This window comes from Crocodylus siamensis, chromosome 1, assembly GCF_052110815.1.
Source record: "Crocodylus siamensis isolate JL-2025a chromosome 1, ASM5211081v1, whole genome shotgun sequence".
Lineage (NCBI taxonomy): Eukaryota > Metazoa > Chordata > Crocodylia > Crocodylidae > Crocodylus > Crocodylus siamensis.
The window spans coordinates 64,087,991-64,108,241 of NC_143395.1; the positions used below are offsets into that span (position 1 = coordinate 64,087,991).

Below are 20,251 nucleotides of genomic sequence, written 5' to 3' on the forward strand. Positions count from 1 at the left end.
TTTAAAAATGAGAAAAACATGGGAAATGGTAGCTTTTCCCTTGCAGGCTGTCAGAGATCCAGCCTGCAAGGGGCTACTTGGGGCCCCTCGTTCTCCCCCATCCCTTTCCCCACAAAAAGGGGGTGGGGGCTGGGGCCTGGGACAGCAGGTTGGGAGTGAGGAGCACTGGGTTGGGACTGGTCATCAATGTTTACAAATGGGTCCTGGTACAAAAAAGATTTGAGAACCACTGCCCTAAACAACATATTAATTTATATCATCAAGGCATGACCCTGAGAGGGGCCAGATTACAGAGATGGGGTAGGCAGATATGTGCCATGCAGCTACCTGGGGTGCCATGACCATCCCTGGAGGTGTACCCTAATACACTGCTCTGAAGAGTTTTCAATCCAAGGGCAGGCACTGAAAAGAAAACCAATAGGAAATTTACATCCATGGGTAGAGAACAAAAGGTATTAAGGAAGGTTTGAATACAATGTAGTGAGCTTGTAGATGACCTCCAGTGGGTCCTACTAGTGACAGGGCCTGTATGGAAGAGAGCAGGAGAATAAGGGGGAGAACTACATCAATTAGAAGAGCTGGAAACTGGTAGAGGGGGGAGGATTAGTCCGATGATACTCAAAATTTGGCAAGGGCAAACAGGGAAAGGCAGAATTATGTAGATCAATAGCACCCAAAAGTTCTGGCCCTGTGGGCTGGATGAGTGGTTCATGGGTGCAATGTAGTGTGCTGGGCCGACTGTGCAAAATGGATCCATTTGTGTACCAGTCCCACTGAGCGCCCGGATCTGACCATGCTATAGGGTCCTGTGGGGTTCCCCTCAAGCCTGGCAACTCTGCAGTAGGGAAGTGACAATTACAGCTGTCACCCCTCCCTTCTGCACCTGTGGGAAGCCCCACGCCCTATGGGCTGGAGGTTGAGCACCCCCAACATAGCGTTCGGAAGGTAAGGACAAGATGTTGAAACGTGCCCAGATGGTGAATGGGGCTTGGGGGGGATTTTGAGGAAAAAGTGAGGGACCAAGTGGTGCTACTTGACCAGCTGCACTTCCTAGGGATGGAAGCAGTGGATGGGCACACCCAGGGTTGTAGGAGAAAGTTCAGCCCCTGAAACCAGAGCAAGATGGAAGTGCCTTGCTCACTGCTCTGAAAGGGGCTTTGGGGAAGGCAAGAAGTGGCTGGGGATCAGCCCCCGCCCTTCTCGCAGGCAGCCCAGCCCCTCCACCGCTCTGCTGGAGCTCACAACTCCACCCTCCCCCTTCTCACGCATGCGCACAGACACACTCCGCGTCACACCTCCCTCTCCACCCGCCGCGCCGCGGATTCCGATTGGCCAACAGCCTATCTCCCCTAGCCAATAGGGGCAGTCTTCACCGGCCGCCGCCTCTGTACGAGCCACGGCCGTGGTCCCCCCACTCCGGCGACCATGGCGGCAATGGGGCTGCGCAGGGCAGCGGTGGCGGCCCTCGAAGGCGGCCTGCTGGGCCGGGTCCCTGCCCCCTCGGCAGTCGCGGCGCGGAGGCACGCGGCGCACTTCACCTTCCAGCCGGACCCGGCGCCCAGCGCCCACGGTGAGAGCGGCGGGTACAGTGACGTCAGCAGTTGCTATAGTGACGACGCGCCGACCCGGGTGCGGCCCCCTGCGGCAGGGGCCAAACCGCGGGGCCGGCCTGATCCCCCCTGCCCCAGCGGCGCGGGCTGCACTGCGCAGGCGCACAACACCTGGCACTCCGCCCCCACGGCCAGCCCACCTGTCATGGGGGTAGACTGCCACCCCTTCCCCTCGGTCTTGGGAGCATGGCAGCAGGGGAGGGAGACAGGCGGGATTGTCTGGGTGCAGCCCAGGGGCTGAGGGTGAGTGTCTTTTGGGGCTCCCCCTGGCCGTGCTTTTCGAGCACGGCTCTGCTTTGTGGCCCAGCCTTGCAGGCACCATGGTTGGTGGGGGTCCCCTGCTGAGGGGGTGAGTCTAAAAAGAAAGAAAAAAAGGCAACACAACCTCACATATGTATGTCCCTGTGACTCCAGGATGCGGGTTGGGGTGCGTTCCCCAACTGGTGCTGGCAAGGGTCTGATCAGTAGAGACTGGTCCGGTTAATAAAAGGGAAAAAAAAGTTTGGAAGGAACCTTTGTGCGGCTTCTGTGCCTCCACCTGCCCCAGCGAGGTTGTGGTCGGGGCTTAAGGTTTTCGATGTCTTCCCATATAGGCAGTGTTCGGGCATCCTGGCAAATACCTTCCCCTTCTCTGAAGAGGGGTCATGGCTGCTTACCATGGGTGACTGGTGCCTCCTGAGTCTGGGGTGACACCAGATCGCTGACCGGAGGGTCCCCCAGCGGTCGATCATCAAGTGCAGAAACGCCACCAATGAAACCAGGAGTGCACTTCCTCCGACACTTCAGGTTTTGTGGCTGGCATTTCCCGGGGGGGTGCACAGGCAGCCCCTCTGTGTTGCCAATGCTGCTTACTTTGTTGCTAGCTCTTGCCCCCCCCCCTTCGAGGAAAGTTCCCAAGTCCCAAGGAAGTCGGTAAACGTGAGGCTGCTCAGGACCCTTAGCCTATGTGCCCACTTCAGGTTTTAGGGCTGGTAGGGGTAAGCCTGTACTTGTTACTTTGTGTGCCAGGCTTATTAGATAGGAAGGGGGGTTGGGGGGATCAATAAGGATACAGGGCTGCCTTTACTGGGATTTCCCACACTGTAGCCTTTTTCTTTTTTTTTTTAAGATAGCAAGAAGACTTACTTGTGCATGTTCAGTATCAAGGAAATCTTCAATGTGAGTTGACAATTGTTTTCAAGCCGGTGAGTCTTGGCAGAGATGGTGCTGCTGACTATCATGTGATGTGGTAGATTGTATTTTTTCAGTTCCCTCTCTCCCAGGAATTCAAAAAGAAGCCTCAAAATACAAAATTTGGGAACAGATCAAAGCAATCACTACTATACTAAGCTAGCAAGACTTTGGGGATAATTCAGGGTGCCTAGACACATGCAGTGAGGCTGCTCCAATGTGCTGAAATTACAGAGCATCGGAGCAGACTCCAGCATCACATGAATCAGCATCCCTGTGCTGAAAAATGGCAGCAGGGTGCTTTTAACTAAATCTTGTTCAAGCCCCCCCCCCCCCAGCATATCTATAAATACCATCAGATGTTAGGTGAGTTTCAGAAGTTTAACTCCAAATTTTGGAAAGCTTGGGTTGTTAGAATAGTTCAATAAAAAACAAAAGGCAGAGGAGCCAAAGATGGTTTTTTAAATTTTCCTTTTTCCTTCCTCTAACTTTACTTAATTTTTACAAGTTTCATATCATTCTAACTATTCCTTTTAACTTGTGCTTCTTGTAGCATCTCTTAAAGGATCCTATACCAGATGACAAATAGCAACTAATAAATTTTTGAAACCCTGGGATGCATAAGATCAGTGCAGCCCAACTCAGGGTTGAAATAACCGGTTTCTGGCAACACTTTATAACAGCATGATGAAGGTAAAAGCTGTATCTGTTCAGAGTTTGAGATGGATGGAAGCTTGGCATCATTATTTAATTCCAAGTAAGAAATCAAATTCCTACTTTCACGAGATCTTCAACCTATGTCTGATTCTAAGGACAGGTTCACCTTGGGAACCCTGGTTTTTGTCATGAGTTGAAAGAGCGCTTCCAACTGAAAAATTGCTACCTCATATTGACAGGCAGCTTGGTAGGCTTCCTATTCAGCTACAAATAGGGCACAATTCTGCCTAGCTTATGGAAGCTGGCTTGGTCCTATTAGAAGCTGATATGTCTACTAGCTAGTTGTTTTTGTGCTACATCAGGAATATCTGCCCTCCTCAGCATGCTGAGATGAGGTAGAGAAACGGGTAATAAATGGTAAGGTTTAAAGCTTTAAAAAAAAAAAAAGGTTGGGGGTGTGGGGGGAAGAAAATGGTTACAATGTGGCAAATCCCAGTAAAAGCAGCCCAAGCATTAAAATATTTTCCCACTCTGCTCCACTCTTGACTATTTCCCCTACTGTTCATTCCCAGAAGTCTAGTAGGTCAGTCTTGCAGTTCTACAGACAGTAAGATTCTGGGCGAAATGGTAGTTTACTATGGGCGAAATGGTAGTGATGGATGTTGGCTGCAACTTGGACATGAACTGGTGACATTTAACAAGGTTAGTAACATTGCAGTGCTTTATTTGAAGCTTGTTCCTTTAGGGCAGTGGTTCTCAACCAGGGTGTCTAGAGGTCCTTTCAAGGGTGGTACAGGGTGCTACACAATGTTAGCACTGTTAAGTATGCAAACTTTCACATGGTAACCTGATATTTCGTATAGGAATCCATAGTCTCAACACTCCCTCCCCCTCCCCCCCGCAACAAACAAAAAAAATCCTCTGACCTGTTGTGGTCTTTGCAATAGAAGATTTGGTCTGTTATTTTTCTGTAGTAAAAAAAAATTAAAGGAAAAGCTAAGAGCTGAAGGGTTATTTTGTGAAGGGTGCCTTGTCTATCATGGGTGCCTTTTGTTTAGAAAGGTTGAAAACCACTGCCTTGCAGGAAAGGTAATTGTGTTATAACTTGTAGGTTCTGACTTGTGATGTTGCAGTCTTTTGCTCATAGCATTCCTTATTGTGTCTGAAGGAAGTTACATCATGTGTTGCAGCCATGAGTTTAACTTCTGAAAGAGATGTGATATGTTAGTAGTGTTATCCCAGTAAATACAAGGTGCGCTGACCTGTTTCCCACTGCGTTAAAGTTATTATGTGTAAATATGTCCTTGCTATAAAGAAAATATGAAGAATTACGTCTCAGTCAGTGGCTGTTACCTCATAGGAGATCTTATAAGTGTTGTCTCATTGTTCCCTCCCCATAACTTAAATGGGCTTTTTTTTCCCCTCTTCCCCACACAGGACAAACCCAGAAAATGAATCTCTTCCAGTCTATAACAAGTGCCTTGGATAATGCCTTAGCCAAAGATCCTACTGCAGGTATGTTATCCTTGTAATTGTGATCCTTGCTGTAAATAGGAAGTTTTTTGGTTTTTGTAGGGGTCTTTTTCCCATTAATGGAAAAACGTTATCTTTAAAGTTAAGTACAGTACAAACTATTGGCAGTGTTTTTAATGTAGAAATAACCTACTTTACTTCCCATATTGTGGTAGTGTTAGTGATGTTTTAGCTGTGCTGGAACTAGATGAGAAGCAAGGATTTTTGGGGTCATAACTGTTTTTTTTATTGGACCAACTGCAATAAAAGTTATCCCCCTGCCCCCCCCCCCCCCAAAAAAAAAAAATCCTTGCATTTCCAAAATTTGTAAGAGGGAGGATTCAGTGTATATGTTTTATGTACTTAAGGACCATAACCTTTTGGCTATAGTTATGTTTCTTCTGTAGTAATTGGTAGCATTGTTGCAATCCAGTGTTGAGCTAGGGGAGAGCTCCATTGCTTAATCTTTCTGGCCACTGGTAATGTTACTGATACTGAGGGGAAACTTGACTCCTAGTGTGCAAGTAAAGAAATTCATTTTCAACTATTTTTTAAAAACCTATGTATTTTAAAGTCAAAAAGTGTACTTGTACACGCTTGTTATTATAGGCCTCTTTAAAACTAGAGGTCTGGAGGGTGCCTCCTGGGTCACTGAATCCTGTCAGCTGCTTACACAGGCAATGGTGAACTTAAGGAATAGTTACAATCACTACTTTTTCCCCTCAAAATATTTACCTTTAAACTTTCATGATGGCATATAGGATTATAGAACATTAGGGTTGGAAGGGACCTCAGGAGGTCATCTAGTCCAACCCCCTGCTCAAAGCAGACCCATCCCTATCTATATCATCTCAGCCAAGCCTGTCTGCCCAGGTCTTAAAAACTGCTAAGGGGACATATTTACATGTTCTATTAATATGATACAATTAACTCCAGTGTAGTTTACACTGGAGTTTATTGCTCCTGGGCACAGCGTTTGCACATGTGCCTAAGACTGTAGCTCATTGAGATGGGACGGAGCAGCCCCAGCAGGGGGTCCTGAGGGTCAGCCTGCCAGTCTGGGGCTGCTCCAACCTGACTCAGCATGTAGCAGAGGGTCTGGCTTGGGCATGAAGCACCCTTGTGCCCCAGCGAGACCTACTAGTGTCTACATATGTGCTGTGTCGAGGTAAATAACTCTGCCATAAGATAGTACTGCTGGGCACATACTATCCTACAGTGGAGTTAATTAGTTTACTACAGCCTAATAGCTTGCACCTGTAGATGGTGACGTTTTACTGAGGAACTAATTGGTCAGCTCCACAGTAAGTAGCCTGTTCCAGTGCTTTGAGAACTTCTGAGGCTGTTGGCTTAACAAGTCATCAGGTTAAAGGCTGCAGAGTTTTGACGGTTTTCTACCTCTGAAAAAATTTTGACGTGCAAAGTTGACTGGAAAGAAATGAACTCCTGTAACCTGGATGATCCATAGTTACTTCACAAAGGCAGTGACACTAGTGCAGTTAAACTTTTTAAAATAACTTTGACTAATAACAACTTGCAGTTCTGTGTGTGAAGATGAAAGCTACAAAATATCATGTTTTAGGACTGTGATTTTTTTTCAACCTCTTTTTTGTTTACAGACCCCTAAATCATTTTTTTTTTAAATGGAGGTGCTGACCACTTTGAATTGTAAGTGTTGGTATTCACACGCTTTTCATTGATTATAGTCATCTTTCATAGACCCCTTAGACCAGTTGTTTTCAACCCATGGTCTGCAGAGCGCATCTAGGATGTCTGTGAAAGGTGGCTGTAAAGATGGTGGCCCTGCACTGTCACTACTGCAGCTGTTGCTGCCCCAGCTCACCCTATGTCCAGAGGCTGCATGAGTGCCAGCAGCAGGCAGCCCAGAGCCAGATGTTGTAACCAGATGTAGATGTCTACTAGCACAGGAAACATCTGTTCCCATCATATGGCTAACTAGTACAAAACTAGTAACCACGTTATAGTGAAAAGGTTTTCATAGTGTACGCAGACGCTCTAGCCAACCAACAAGGACATGTAGAAAAACAGATTGGAGGCATTCTGTTGGTTGTTTCTACATCACTACTTTTGTTTTGCTGTTAAAAAAACATGGCTTAGATTTGTGTTTAACTACTAAAGGTCCATTATACTCCCAGTGGACAGACAGACCACATAACAAATAGTGAATACTGAATTTGCACAGTTGGTAGTCTAATAATTGGACTACCCCCTTCCATAGAGGAGGTCCCTTCGGCCTGAGATTAAAGCACACTGGTGGAATGTGTGGAAGCGTTTGCTTCGTTCTTGGACTGACATTTGGGGAGATGATTTCTAGTGTTTTTGAGAAATACATAATAACTGAATTCACTGAAAGTTGGAGGGCCGGGGAGGTAGAGGAAGGCAAAGATTGCAGTCTTTTCTACTAGATTCTTCTTAATCAAGAGGAAAAAATGGAAAATTGAATTGGAACTCTTAAGTTCATTGGACATCTGGTAAACGGTATACATTTCTCTCTCTTCGGAATTGAATATTGGTTTGTATTAACTTAGGTGTAGTGGCATGACAGGCTTGCTTCCAGAACAAGTAAATATGAGCTAGAGCAGTTTTAATCATTCTATTTTAGACCATAGATTATGTGAAGCAAATAGTTCCTGCGTCTCTAAAAGTACAAGAGGTAGAAAGGGAAATCTGGATGGACTTCTTTGAACTGTGTTGTTGATATATTCTTAAAACACTTGTGTAGATTGAAACTTTATAACTCAGTTGCTTTTCATACAGTTGTTGCATTTCACAGTGTTGTCTCTTCAGTAATTAGAATGTGTGGGTTCTTTTAGTGTGTTTAAAAATTATTGCTAAAACATTTAACATTCAAACATACAATTTGTAAACTAAAATTGTAGTTAATCCTTTCCCAAATTTTATAATAACTACATATAAATGGTTAACATAGAATAAATAGGAATACTTGCATATTCCTACATCTAAGACTGGTCTGTTTGCATTCCTAAATAAGACACTTTGTAATGTCTTTTTTTTCCCCCCCCAGTAATATTTGGTGAAGATGTGGCCTTTGGTGGAGTCTTCCGGTGTACTGTTGGCTTGCGAGACAAATATGGTGAGTTAGCTGCTCCTACATAACCATTGTTAGATTTTTATATCCATCCCTCAGTCATGAATCTAGAGAGGGGATCATACTGTTACGGCTTATAAGCAGAAGGCAGAGGAGGTTAGCACCGGGTACTTTAATTGGAGCAGCTCCTAGAGCTGCTCTAATTAAGGTACTCAAAGCATCTTGTGCATCGGGATACCTGCGCTGCAGAATGGCAGCAAGGGTGCTTTAACTAAAACTTGTTCGATGAGGTTTAGATGAAGTGCCCCTGCTTCTCTTTTGAAGCGTGGGGATTCTGATATATGAGAAGTGGAGGCTGGCATGCTCTAGCAGATTCAGTTAATCCACTGTAATTACAGCATGTCATAGCAGCCCCTAGGCTTATGTACGGGCACCTTTACAGGTTAATTCAGAGAGGCATGAGCTTTTGTAGGAACAACCTAGTCCTAGGAATAGACTTTTAAGGTAATATCCTGCCCAACCAATAGCCATGTTAGTCTGAAGATAGGCATATCACCTCCATATTTCTGTGCTTATATGTTTGCATCTTTATTTTGATATAGTTGAAGGTGGAAATTGTTCTGAATGCAATTTTACTACAGTACTTTGTTTTATGAATTGTAATTTTCAAATTACTGAATTAGGCCTCATGATGCTTAACTCTTTGTTTTCAACAATTACTGATTTGCCAAAGGGGTGTGGTAGCCTGTTTATAACTTAGAGCTTCAAGTTATATGATCTACAATTAGATCAGATATGATCTATATTTACCCACAGCTAGCAACCATTCAATCACTTTTCCCACTTGTATGTCTTTAGCAAACAGAAAAGATAACTCTTAGTTACAACATTATGTCTATAATGGAACAGAAACAGGGAGTTATAGTAAACTTGGTTTTTAAACCCTTTTCTAAATGAACAATTTAAATAACCTTGATTTCTGGCCTGATGTACAGGAGTTTAAGAAAACGATCGTTACAGTTTTGTAACAAATTACTGTAACATTTCTTACCCTACAGGAACTGAGAAAGTATCGAAAATTAAGATGTTAGTTAACTACTTCACCTTGGTCCTTAGATGAATTTGAAGTTAGACTCAGTAGTAGAAAGGAGATTATTTAAATCACTCAGAAGTCGTAACTGAAGGGAAGGGGGTGAGGGCAAGGGGGGAATCAGCAGTGCTGTTTGAATCTCTGAAACAGAATGTATGCTCAACATTTTGTTTGTTTGTGGGGGGCAGGTTTGGTCCCATCTGGAAGGCTGGGGAGGTGGGTATTTGTTTTTAGTAAGTTTCTGGAATCGGGACTTGGAATTTTCAATCGTATAAGAGAGGTGAGGAATAGGTAATTGATTCTTTTCATGTTTACACTGGTGCAATTAAATGTCAATTCTAATTAACACGTGAGGGAAGAATCAGGCTCTTATGTTTTGTTAAGCTCTGTTGCTTTTTCCCTCAGGTATTCACAAGTCCTTTCTAAATTTTGTCTGAACAATTAAAATTCATTAATTTGTCATTTTTGGTTATGCACTACAGGATGGGGTGGTGGGTAGGTGTGTGGTTTCTTTAACAGCTTCTGCTGATAATGTCAAGATATTCTATACAGTGTGCCATACAACTTTCATCTTTCATGGCATTTTTGAGAGCAGTCATTCCAGACAGAATCCATCCGCGGTGCTCAAGGCACCCCTCAGGAAATGTCAGTTATTAGTTTTGATTTTTTTTTTTTGGACTACAGCAATTATTCTGTTGAAAAACTTGAAGCCACCACAATAAAGTTAGAAAGTTCTTAACACCATAACCCAGAGATTTCAAATAGGAATATATCTTGTGAATTGTGTTTGCACATGGTTTAGTATTAACACTGCTGATTTCACAACACGGAAGGTCTCTGTGCCCTCCAGGCACCTGCACTGAGAATTGCTTCTGAGAAAAGAATCTCACATGTGGGGAGGCCTGAGGGTTCTGGCTCTTGAGCCTAATCAAAATAGTATTTACGGCCCTTTACACATGTAGCTCTTCCAAGCTGTATTGCTGCATCGCTGTCAGTAGGTGGCTAGGGTGAGGGCGCAGCCTGAGAGGCTTGCCCCTGTAATGAACCACAGTTAAGTTAAACAACTTAGGCTGTAAATAGAGGCTGCACTGAGAGACTTTTGTCCTGGTGTCCTACAGAGTACACACCCATTGTCCTGCATCAAGTATGTGTAAAATATGCTGGATGAAATAACACACACAGAGAAAATACTGTTATCTTAAGTTAGTTGCTGCTTATTTAACTTAATTTTGGTTCATTACAGGGACAAGCCTGTCAGCTTCTATGTTCTCCTTGGCCACTAACTGGCAGAGGAGCATCAATTCAGCTTGAAAGGTCTTTGTGCATTAAGGGCTGTGCCACTCCTGCTTTGATGGGAGTCAAAACCTAGGAGAATCAGGACTGCCTTCAAATGAGACATCTATTTATGGCTTTATGTCTGGACATAGCAATTGGGGGCGGGATGCAGAATGGGACCTGTTTAGCACTTTTTTTTGGCCTGGCATTCTTCACAGTTCTGAAGTTTCGGGCAGTGGGTGTAAATGTCTGTCTGTAGGATCCCAGGACAGCAGGCTTTTTCTCTTGGGAGAAATGCAAGGTCTGTTTACAGCCACTTTCTGACTCTGTGATTCTGCATATTTCTTTATCCTCTTTGTTTTACGTCCTCCCCCGACCCCCCAGGTCCACATTTTTTTAACATTTAGTGGGTTGGTTGGGCTTCAGGACTTGTCTCCAAGATGATTTTGCTAGTGCTTCATATTACGGATAACCTTTTTAGCATGAATATAGTTTTTGCATCAGAATAAGGTCTTTACGATACTGCAGTTGGTTGCTGTGAGAATGACAAATGGGAACAGAGGAATTCTCAAGCAAATATCTTATTAGCCTGTATACATCCCTTAATTGTAAGGTTTTGACTACTTTTTTTTGCATATACAGGGTCTTATTATCTCCTGTGATGCTCATTGATATTATTTTAATAATATTTGTTACTGTTATACCTAGGAACACCAGCCATGGACCCAGGACCTTCCTGTGCTAGGCACTGTTAAGACACCACAGAAAGATGATTCCTGCCCCAGAGAGCTTACAGTCTAAGACAGCAGATGGATACAGGTGGAGGAGCACAAGGAAATAATGTGACAAGAGTGGTCAGCATGATGGGCGGTAGCCATAGCACGCAAGCAGCCTAATCCTTGTCAAGACTTCTGTAGATGTCCTGGCAAAGAATTGATTAATAAGGCATATAAGGATAATGGGGTGGCTTTGCACATGTTTGCAAGGATTAAGCCCGGAGTGTGAGGGACTATGTGGAAGAGAATATGGAAGTGCTTATTTTAAAAGTTAACAAGCAGATGATAGGGACTATCTGATGGGTTGTGGGGGAGAAAGAGACCTATTATTACTGAATAAAGTTTGCGATGGGCAGGGAAAGGAGAGGCTGTGGAAGGCTTCTGGTTGTTTTGATATAGAAGGGGGGTCGATGAGGGACTCAGAGAGAGAGGTGATGTGGTCAAAGTGATAGGCTTGACAGATATTTGGATTTCTGAATGGATATGGGCATGGTTTTTGTGCAGTGCATGTTGTTTGTATTTATATGGCTAGATATAGTATAGACAGTGTAAAAATATGAATCTAGAGCTGTCTGAGTTGAACTTAGGAGTCTGAACAGTAGAGTAGAATAGTAGAGAGCTTTTGTGAGTGTTTATTTTGATCATGTTAACTTTTTTGAGGAGAGAACTAGACAGAAACAGGCTGTGATCTAGTCTTGAAGGAGAGATGCCTGGTTTGCAGTACAGAGTTAGACCTGTGAGTCATCCACATAGAGACAGTTGGATTTGTTGTCGGATGAAATTATCTAGGAAGAATAGCCAGGAACCAAAGATAGATCATGTAGGGCCCTCACAGAGAGCTGGAGTAGAGGATCAGGAGGATTCATCAAGGAGCATACAGAAGGAAAAGTTAGAGAGGTAAGAGGAGAACTGGCAGGGGATGGAGTACTGGCAGTCAGAGGCATTCAAAATTCAAGTTCCAAGCTAAAAATTCTTGCAGTCTGACTGAAGTTGCTTGAAAGATCAAAGTGGACAAGGATGGAATACTGAATATGAGATTTGAGTAAGAAGATATTTTATTAAAGACTGGCAAGAATGGTGGATGTCGAGTGCAAGGGAGTTTTATGGTAGAGGATGCAACTGGAGAAGAGGAGCCCCAGGCAGTGCATGTAAATGGGGCATTTGATGAGCTTGGGACTGAGAGAACAAAGTTGCGTTATTAAAAGGTTTTTTTCACTTGCTAGCAAAATAGCAATACATGATTGCAGTAAATAATGTGATGTGAAAATACAAGGATATTTCCAGCTTTTGCTTGAAATAGAAGGCTTCAACTCTTTTTTTCTTGTCTTTCTTGCAGCATTTCATATTTGTATGTTGTCATTTAAATCACTAGGTGGCAGTCTGTGCCTTAAGTGATTCCTGGAGAATAGCTAGTTCTCCCTCTTTAAATGTATGCAGAGTGCAAGATATAAACATCAGTTTGTATTGTAGGCAGAATTCAGCTTATTAATGGTTTGGCACTACACAGATTTAGTCAATATCAAATTTGTTACTTAAGTCTCTCCAGAGAAACTAGGGGGAAAAAGGAGTTTTATTTTACAGTAGAGTCTATCACTTGATCTGAATTGCTTGTGTGCCAGTAAAGCCATTTAAGCCTCAGTGTAACCTATATTTATCTCAGGAAGAAGGCAGAAAGTAGACAATAGTACTATATTGTGCATGCAGTGCTCGAATAGGAAACCTATACTAAAAAAACCTAGCAGTCTTGCATTACTTACTCACTGTTTTTTTTTTTTTTTTAAAGGGAAAATCCTAAATTTTTAAGTTGAGCCAGCTTTTGAAATGTCTACTAACTTTGAGCAAATATTTTACTGAACTGCTTTAGTTAAGAACTTAAAGATACAGAAGTCAGTAAATGCAAATTTTCCCAGCAGCTATAGCTTATTCCTTTCATGATACTGCATTTGTTCCTGTATGTGCTATGATGACCCCCCAAAAGCTGCAGCCTCTGTATATCAAATCCATCTATGTACTGATATCAGTGTTCTGCATGTACCTGAACTTCTAAGAAGCAGAAGACTACAAATGGCAATCTCTGTCTCAATCGCCATTTTTGCCTTTAAATGTAGCTCCAGGACTTTTAAGGTTTAGATACAGAAGTCTTTGATGCAGAAGGAGGGTGTGCCGTGCTGCCCTCTCTCTCCATTTCTTCCTTGCCTAAGGTTCCCATAGACACTTATGTATGATGCATTCACATTTCTTTTTAATTTGATGTACTTTGCTCAGTTTTCCATGCTTTCATGCAGAAGGTTTGAAATAACAGCTTTAGGAAGTGTGAAGTCCCTGGCCTTTTACTGATCTTCTAGAAGTGGCATTTAAAATTGACATCTTTGTCACCATGAATGATCAGATTGTTCACTGACATGGAACAATGGAGAGGTGATAATTTCTATTCTTGCAGGTGGGGAAATGAGGATAGCCATGAGGAATAAAATGAGGGTGGGAAAGAAGGCAGGATTGGGAAACGAGAACAAAGTAGTAAGAATGGTAGTGGGACAGTTTGGGGGTGGAGGGCTGGCAGGTAGGGAGCATACTTTTCTATCAAGTGACACTAAATGTTCCAGTGGAGCATCTAGTAAGTAAATCTTTACTCATTATTAAATGCCAAATTGTACACCTGTTTGTGCAAGCTTCCCACTAATGTTACTGAGTGTCCTATAGACGAAAAGGAGAGTATAGCTTCCACAGTGTATATCCCAGTCAATGCTCCGCAGTTACAAATTCTTCCTTCCCTAAGGAAGTCTAGGGGGTAATGGCCTTAATATTGGCTAACATCTATGTGGTATTTCAGTCTTCAGTAAGCTGAATTCTGCCTATAGTAATACCAACTGGTATTGAGATCTTACTTTAAAAGACGTACAGAGAGGAAGAAAATTGGTGCTTCTTTTTAAAAGTACATTTGGGTAAACTTCGCATCTTTTGTTCTAGAGCATTGGCTAGGGAAACTTTGGGGCATTTGAACAGCTGGTTGGAGGTTCAGTTATTTCCTTGTTCCCCTTAGAGCTGGCTCATGAGGGTGTGATGAATATTTGCTTCCTTCTGTAAGGCCTGTAGTTGTAGCGGACAATATCCACCCGTGTTCCAAACAACGCTTAGTGGAATAACCCAAATGATGCCTTCAGAATCTGGGTGATCAGCCCTTTCTAGCAGGAAGGCTATCTGGGTCAGCAACAGGGATCTGAGTCTTCCATTTCCTTTGGAAAAATGTGAAATTTTTCCTTCAGAGGAGAAAAATGCAGATTTCCCCCTTTTGCAGACTGTTCTCCACAGGCTGGCAGAGTTTCAGCCTGCAATGAGCTGTTTGCAAAAAGGGCATGAAACCCTAAGCCGATCTGGAGGGGGTGGGTGGAGGGGTATTTTCTTTTATACCATGCAACTAAATAATGTTGGCTTGTGAAGTGTGTTTCTTGGAGTTTGCTGACTTACACCTTTAACTTCTCAACTGAAATGCTGTACTACCAAAGAATTCTTTTTGCAATACATAGAAACAAGTAACGTTACAAGATCAAGTTGTTATCCCTGTTCATTGTAGCTTCTATTGTGATTATTTCCACCTTGTCATATGTGGTATTTAGGTATTCGCAAATGTGTGTGCATTTACAGGCATTCTAATAACACATTTCTTTTATGTCTAATCAGTTAACAGAAGCTGTATCTTAAAGCATTTGCATGCCTGTTGATGTATTTTAATAATCTGATTCAATAAAGTTACATTGGTATAGAAAATATTTCATTACGTTACTTCTAGACTTTTTTTAGTCAGTTTGATCACAGTCTTCATTGACCACATATCTTTTAGGGAGAAAGGATAGTCTAACACAGTGGGGGGCTAATGTCTTTGTCAGGTGTATCACTCCCGACCCCTTCCCTGACTAATCACCTATTCTGTTTTTGGTTCCCTTCCTACCTGCAGTTATATTGTGTGTCCTCTCCCAGGTCTGTTGTGTTCCACATGCAGACGCTCCCCTTGCTATTTGAGGTGCATGTGCCACAGGTTGGCCACCCGTGGCCTGATGGATAGGGCTTTGCCTTTTGGTGTTGGACACTTGATTTCTGACAGCCAAAACATAGTTGCATAGGAAGTCTTTTACCTTTTTAATGTAAAACAGTTCTTCTTTAAAATTGAGAATTCTTTTGTCTCTGTGATAGAGTCTCGGTTTTATTGTAGTATTTCTGTGTTCATGTTGTAATAGTATGTTGTAATAGTATTTGCAGCCTCAGTTTAGCTGTAAAGCAAGTACATGGGGGAATCAGTGGGTTGAAGGGACAGTGAATTCAGAGTTGCTGACCTGTCCTACCTGACAGAAGAAACATCCAGCTATGTCATCATGAATAGCTTTCTTAAACCTTCAAGGAAGGTGAGGATTCCAGCTCACATCCAAGAGGTGTCAGGGGAAGGAAAGACACCTAGACGTGTAGAGGAGGGACCAGCAGGATTTTGTCTTTAGCCGAGATTAATGGAGCAGCTTTGAGGCTCAGGAAATTTGGGCCTTGACTAGAAAGGGAGCAGAGCTGTGCAGACTGCACTAGGGCAGGGGGAATGTAACCCTTTGGAGGGAGCCAAGAATCTGTATCTGAGTGGCCTTTGTCCCAGTAAATGCCTTCATCAAAGATGAGCTGGGTGTTTTGCTTTTTTGGAACTTTGGATTGCACTTCTTCTCCCCAGTAGGAGACAGGTTTCCTTCCTCAGGAGCTGAGCTGGAAGCTAGCTCTTGGATTCAGGGCTAGGGAACAACCAGGGAGGGGCAGGGACCAAAAACCAGGGGCTCAGAGAAAAAAATGAGCCGGGACTCCCTTCTTCTCTAGAAGCCACACCTGGGCTGGCTCAGGGGGGTGGTCTCAGGTACTAGACCAAGCTGTGGTAGTCCTGAACAAAAACTCCTTCTGGGGCACTCTGACAATCCCTCTTTGTCTGCTTTGACTACAAACTCCTTGTGCTGGGGGCTGTTTAGTGTGTATACTGCTCAATATAGTAGAGACCAGATTTACCCTGCATTCCAGCAATATACTCAAAATACTGTCATTTAAACATGCTTTGCCTTGGCCTGAACTGTAACTTTAGCTGTGTATACAAGCCTTTTCTGTTTTTAATTCATAGAGTTAAACTACATGCTGAATGTCACGGGCCTACCTAGCCAGGCAGTGGAATTGAATTGGAAAAGTAGTGTACTGCATATTTACTGCCGAGTATAATGTACAGTACACTGTTGCTGCTTGTTATCTTATTCTTATAATGTTTCCAGTCTCATTTTACTTCTTGAATAGTAAATTAACAAGAGCTCTAAGATGTCTAATTTAACAGAGTAGTCAGATATGTATCAAAAGGTCTGTCTAAGATTGCATTTTGTATTGTACCCTGGATTTCAGTTGTAAATATTCTACTTGGGACGGAAGCTATCTATGTAGGAAAGTGTAGTGGGGGACTTGCTGTATATGACCAATGACTGACTAACTCTGGGGACAGTCATTATCTCTCTATTGCTGTCAGAAGACTTGAATTTGTGAGAGGGGTTAGTATATGAAAAAAGGCATGTTGTTCAGGAAGAATCGTGAACTTGGACTGAAGTTTAAGAGGTACGGGAAAGGATTTACACCAATGGATGAGAGCCTGAGTGAACTCCCCAAGCGTCAAGATTCTAGTGCCAAAAGATGATATGAAATATGAGCTACTTACTGAGAAGTCAAACTTAATGAAGTAGCAATTACTGATACAGTGAAGGAGAAGAGAATGTGACAGAGAAGCTTTTAAGGAGCGGTTTCTTGCATATTGTTCAACTAGTATTAAAGCCTTTTGGAGACTAAAAATCAAGGAAGTTTTTAAGATGGTCTGAAAGTAGGGCTGCTTAGATGCCCTTTTAATGTATTTATAAAGCAAACAAATTACCTTTATTTACTCAAATCTAAGGTGCATTTCTCCCCCCCAGTCAGCATGGGGAAGCCTCTCACCTTAGATTCATGTACAAAATAGGGTGTGGTGGAGAAGGCCAGGAGGCTACTGAGGCTCTGACTCTGGCCCTGAGCCTGGGTAGAGGCCAGAGTCAGACCCACAGCAGCCTTCTGCCCTCCCTCCGCTTGTGCTCTGCAGCTTCTTCCCCTTCCACCACCCTTACTGTCAGGCACAGCTTGGTTCTGGCTGAGGCTGGATTCTTTCCCTCCATCCCCTGCTCAGCCTATCGGCAGTCCTGGTGCTGCTGCATGGCTCTGCAAAGGCTGTGCTTGTGTGTTTGTGCTCTGGGACCCCGCAGGGAGTAGAGTACAAGCAGTGTCTGACAGTAAGAGGTGGGAGAGGAAAAGGGGTAGAAATTGTGAGGAGTGGGGGGAGAAGCAGGGAGAGGAAGGGGCAGACACTGGGAAACTGGGGGTGCAGGTGGGGGGCAGGAAGGCTGCAGGGAGAAGGGATAGAGGGCACGGAGGCTCCCTGACATCCTGTCCTTCCCTTCGCCCTGCTAGCTGCTGTTTTACCTGCTGTGGGGATCCCTCTAATAATTAGATTCTATACCTGGAAGATATAACTAACTTGTACATTTTCTAAATATCAAATCTGATTATTGGGGGATTGCCTTAAATTCTGGGCAATTGATTCAAGTAAATATAATGCTTCAAGTTTCATCAAATATAAATAAGGCCTTTGTCATGTAGAACTGTCAAGAGGCACAAAAGTAGTAGGCATTTCCATAGCATCCTCTATTGTGAGCAGACTTGAAAAAAGGAAGTTGGTGGAAGTTTCAGGTGTTTAAAGAATATAACTTGTGTTTTTGTGTGGGTTTGAGGGGTTGAATATGGGTTCTTTATGGGATGGCATTCCTACCTTTTAAAGACATGAAGATATCCATGTTGTAGCTACAAAAAAAGCTGTAAGATGGCTAGGCAAGAAAAATGTTGGAATATGGATTCTAACTTGAACCCAATTTCCAGCCTGCCAGAGCAGTCACAATGACTTGCTATTACTTAAGTACCTTATTCATTGCTGTTGCAGAAGCATCAAAACCCAAAGTAATGAGCAGGGATCTGGGTTTTTCATTCACTGCGGTAAAATGTGGTAAAACCCAGATTTTCCACTTTTAAAGAAGAAAAACCTGGGAAATGGTGGGTTTCCCCTTGCAGGCTGGCAGAGTTCCAGGGAGGCTCGGGGGAGCAGGAAGGTGGTCAGCCAGGGGGCACCATGTACATGTGTGCACTTACACATGGACCTGGCTGCCAGGCAGCCTGGAGAGAAGCTCCCACAAGTAAGTCTGGTGTGGGGTGGGATGGGGGAACTGAGCCCCACATGAGGAAGGGAGGGAGCTGGGCACAGCTGGGGCTGGGGCTGTTGCCTAACTGGGGTGGTGCATGGGGCCCAGTTGTCACAGGAGCACCAAGGTGTCCTGTACCTTGGAAGCAAAAGGAACTGAGCTGCCAATCAACCGGGTAGCTCAGGTGCCGGTTGCCAGGGCAACCAGGCGGGTCAGGTGGCCAGAAGGGGGCAGGGCCGGGCCTTTACAAACAGCCCAGGCTGGAGCCTTACTAGCAGTTCCCTTCTGGCAGCCGCAGGAGCAGGAGCTCTGCGGCTGAGCTGAGTGGCCTGAATTGGTAGTGGCAGCATTGTGGTGCTGACTGGCTGCGATGATGCCGGGGAGGAGAGCACCTTGATGAGAGGTATGGTTGGAGGCCCTGGCGGGGGCTCAGTGTTTGTTATGAGCAGGAGGCTCTGTGTTTTATGTTGAAGCCAGGTGGCTGGCGTCTTGGTTATAGTTACTCCGGAGGACCGGGTGAGGCTGTAGGGGAGTGAGGAGGCCTTACGGGGATTCCCCAGCAGCTTGGGGGTTCCCGGTGCCCATTAGGGGCACAGTGCCACAGCGGGCACAGTATAAGGAGTGCCAGGAGGGCGCTCGCTGTGTGGGGATTGTAGCCCCAGCAGCGCGAGGCGCGGCCCAGGCCCCAGAGTGGGGCAGGCTCTGATTGATAAAGACCCAGTAGGGCTGGGGAGGCCAGATAAGGCTCCGGCCGCCTGAGCCCAACCCGGTATTCTTGGTAAAGACCCAGTGGGGTCGGGGAGGCCAAGTAAGGCTCCGGCCGCCTGAGCCCAATTCGATATTGACCAGTAGCAGGACATTGGAGTGAATAGTGGGAGCTGGGACGGAGGGCGGCGAGCCAGGCCCGGGGGGCGCCGGGAACGGGGCGGAGGGCGGCGAGCCAGGCCCGGGGGGCAGGGGACTGTACAACATCCCACAGAACAGCTGCGAGGCTTGGGGCGTGCTAAAGGGGAGGTTTGGAGGCACGCATACCCCTTAAGGGAGGGGTGCACAGAGGCGCCCCATTTGGAGTGGGGGCAAGAACACACATACTGTTCACTAGGGGAACAAAGGCAGTCTCCCATTTAACCTATTAAATAGCAAAGTCGTGGCGGGCGAGGATTCGAGGGTGCCTAGTCCACCCGAACGTGACAGTAGGGGGTGCTAGGGAGTTCACGGCCGCTCCTAGGCCTCACTCCCTCACACCAGTGCCATGTGTAGCTACAGGGTTTGAGCGGGGAATGGGATGGAGCTACGGGCAGCTCATTTGGAGTGGGGGGAGCTGGCTTCCTGCTACTGTGCACTGCTGGAGGGGAATGGGGAGCATGTGCCCCCCAGATTTGTGTGGGGTGGGGGTGGGCTGCCTGCTGCAGGCTCGGGGCTCCCTGCCCTGCTATTCTCCTGCTTGGCTCTTTGTGGCCCAGCAGGCAGGACTCAGTGTGGCAGGGCAGAGTGAGATGGGGAAGTTTGATGTTGCAAGAAGTCCTGAGTTGCCATGGTAATGTGCCCCCTGCCTTCCCAGCAGCAGCAGGGATGGTGGCATGAAGGGCACCTTGTCATGGTGGCCTGGGGCTCATGGCAATGGCACCCAGCTCTGCTCTGCCTTGCTGTGCCAGATCCTGCCCACTGGGCTGTGGAGGCCCTGGGGGGAGGGCAGCAGGGTGGAGAGCCCTGAGCCTGCACTGGCCCCATGCACAAAAAGAGGGGGAGGGGGAAGTGCGCACAGTGGCAGGAAACTGGGCTCCCCCACCTGAGCCTGCAGCGGGCATCCTGCACCTGCC

At 45.1% G+C, this 20,251-nt stretch overlaps 1 protein-coding gene across 3 annotated transcripts in view; it reads left to right on the plus strand.

Moving 5' to 3' along the window:
- The first annotated feature begins 1,285 nt into the window (after positions 1–1,285).
- BCKDHB (branched chain keto acid dehydrogenase E1 subunit beta) overlaps positions 1,286–20,251 on the plus strand; it is a 311,484-nt gene continuing 292,518 nt past the window's right edge. The window contains exons 1-3 of one of the 3 annotated variants that reach the window (XM_090035453.1): positions 1,286–1,570; positions 4,875–4,952; positions 7,996–8,064. In XM_090035453.1, the coding sequence (XP_089891579.1) occupies positions 1,426–1,570; positions 4,875–4,952; positions 7,996–8,064 (292 nt within the window). In that variant the 5' untranslated portion in view covers positions 1,286–1,425. Of the gene's footprint in view, positions 1,571–1,606; positions 4,140–4,874; positions 4,953–7,995; positions 8,065–20,251 lie in introns of those variants that run through there. The other 2 variants (XM_090035443.1, XM_090035474.1) reach the window with 2 other exon arrangements.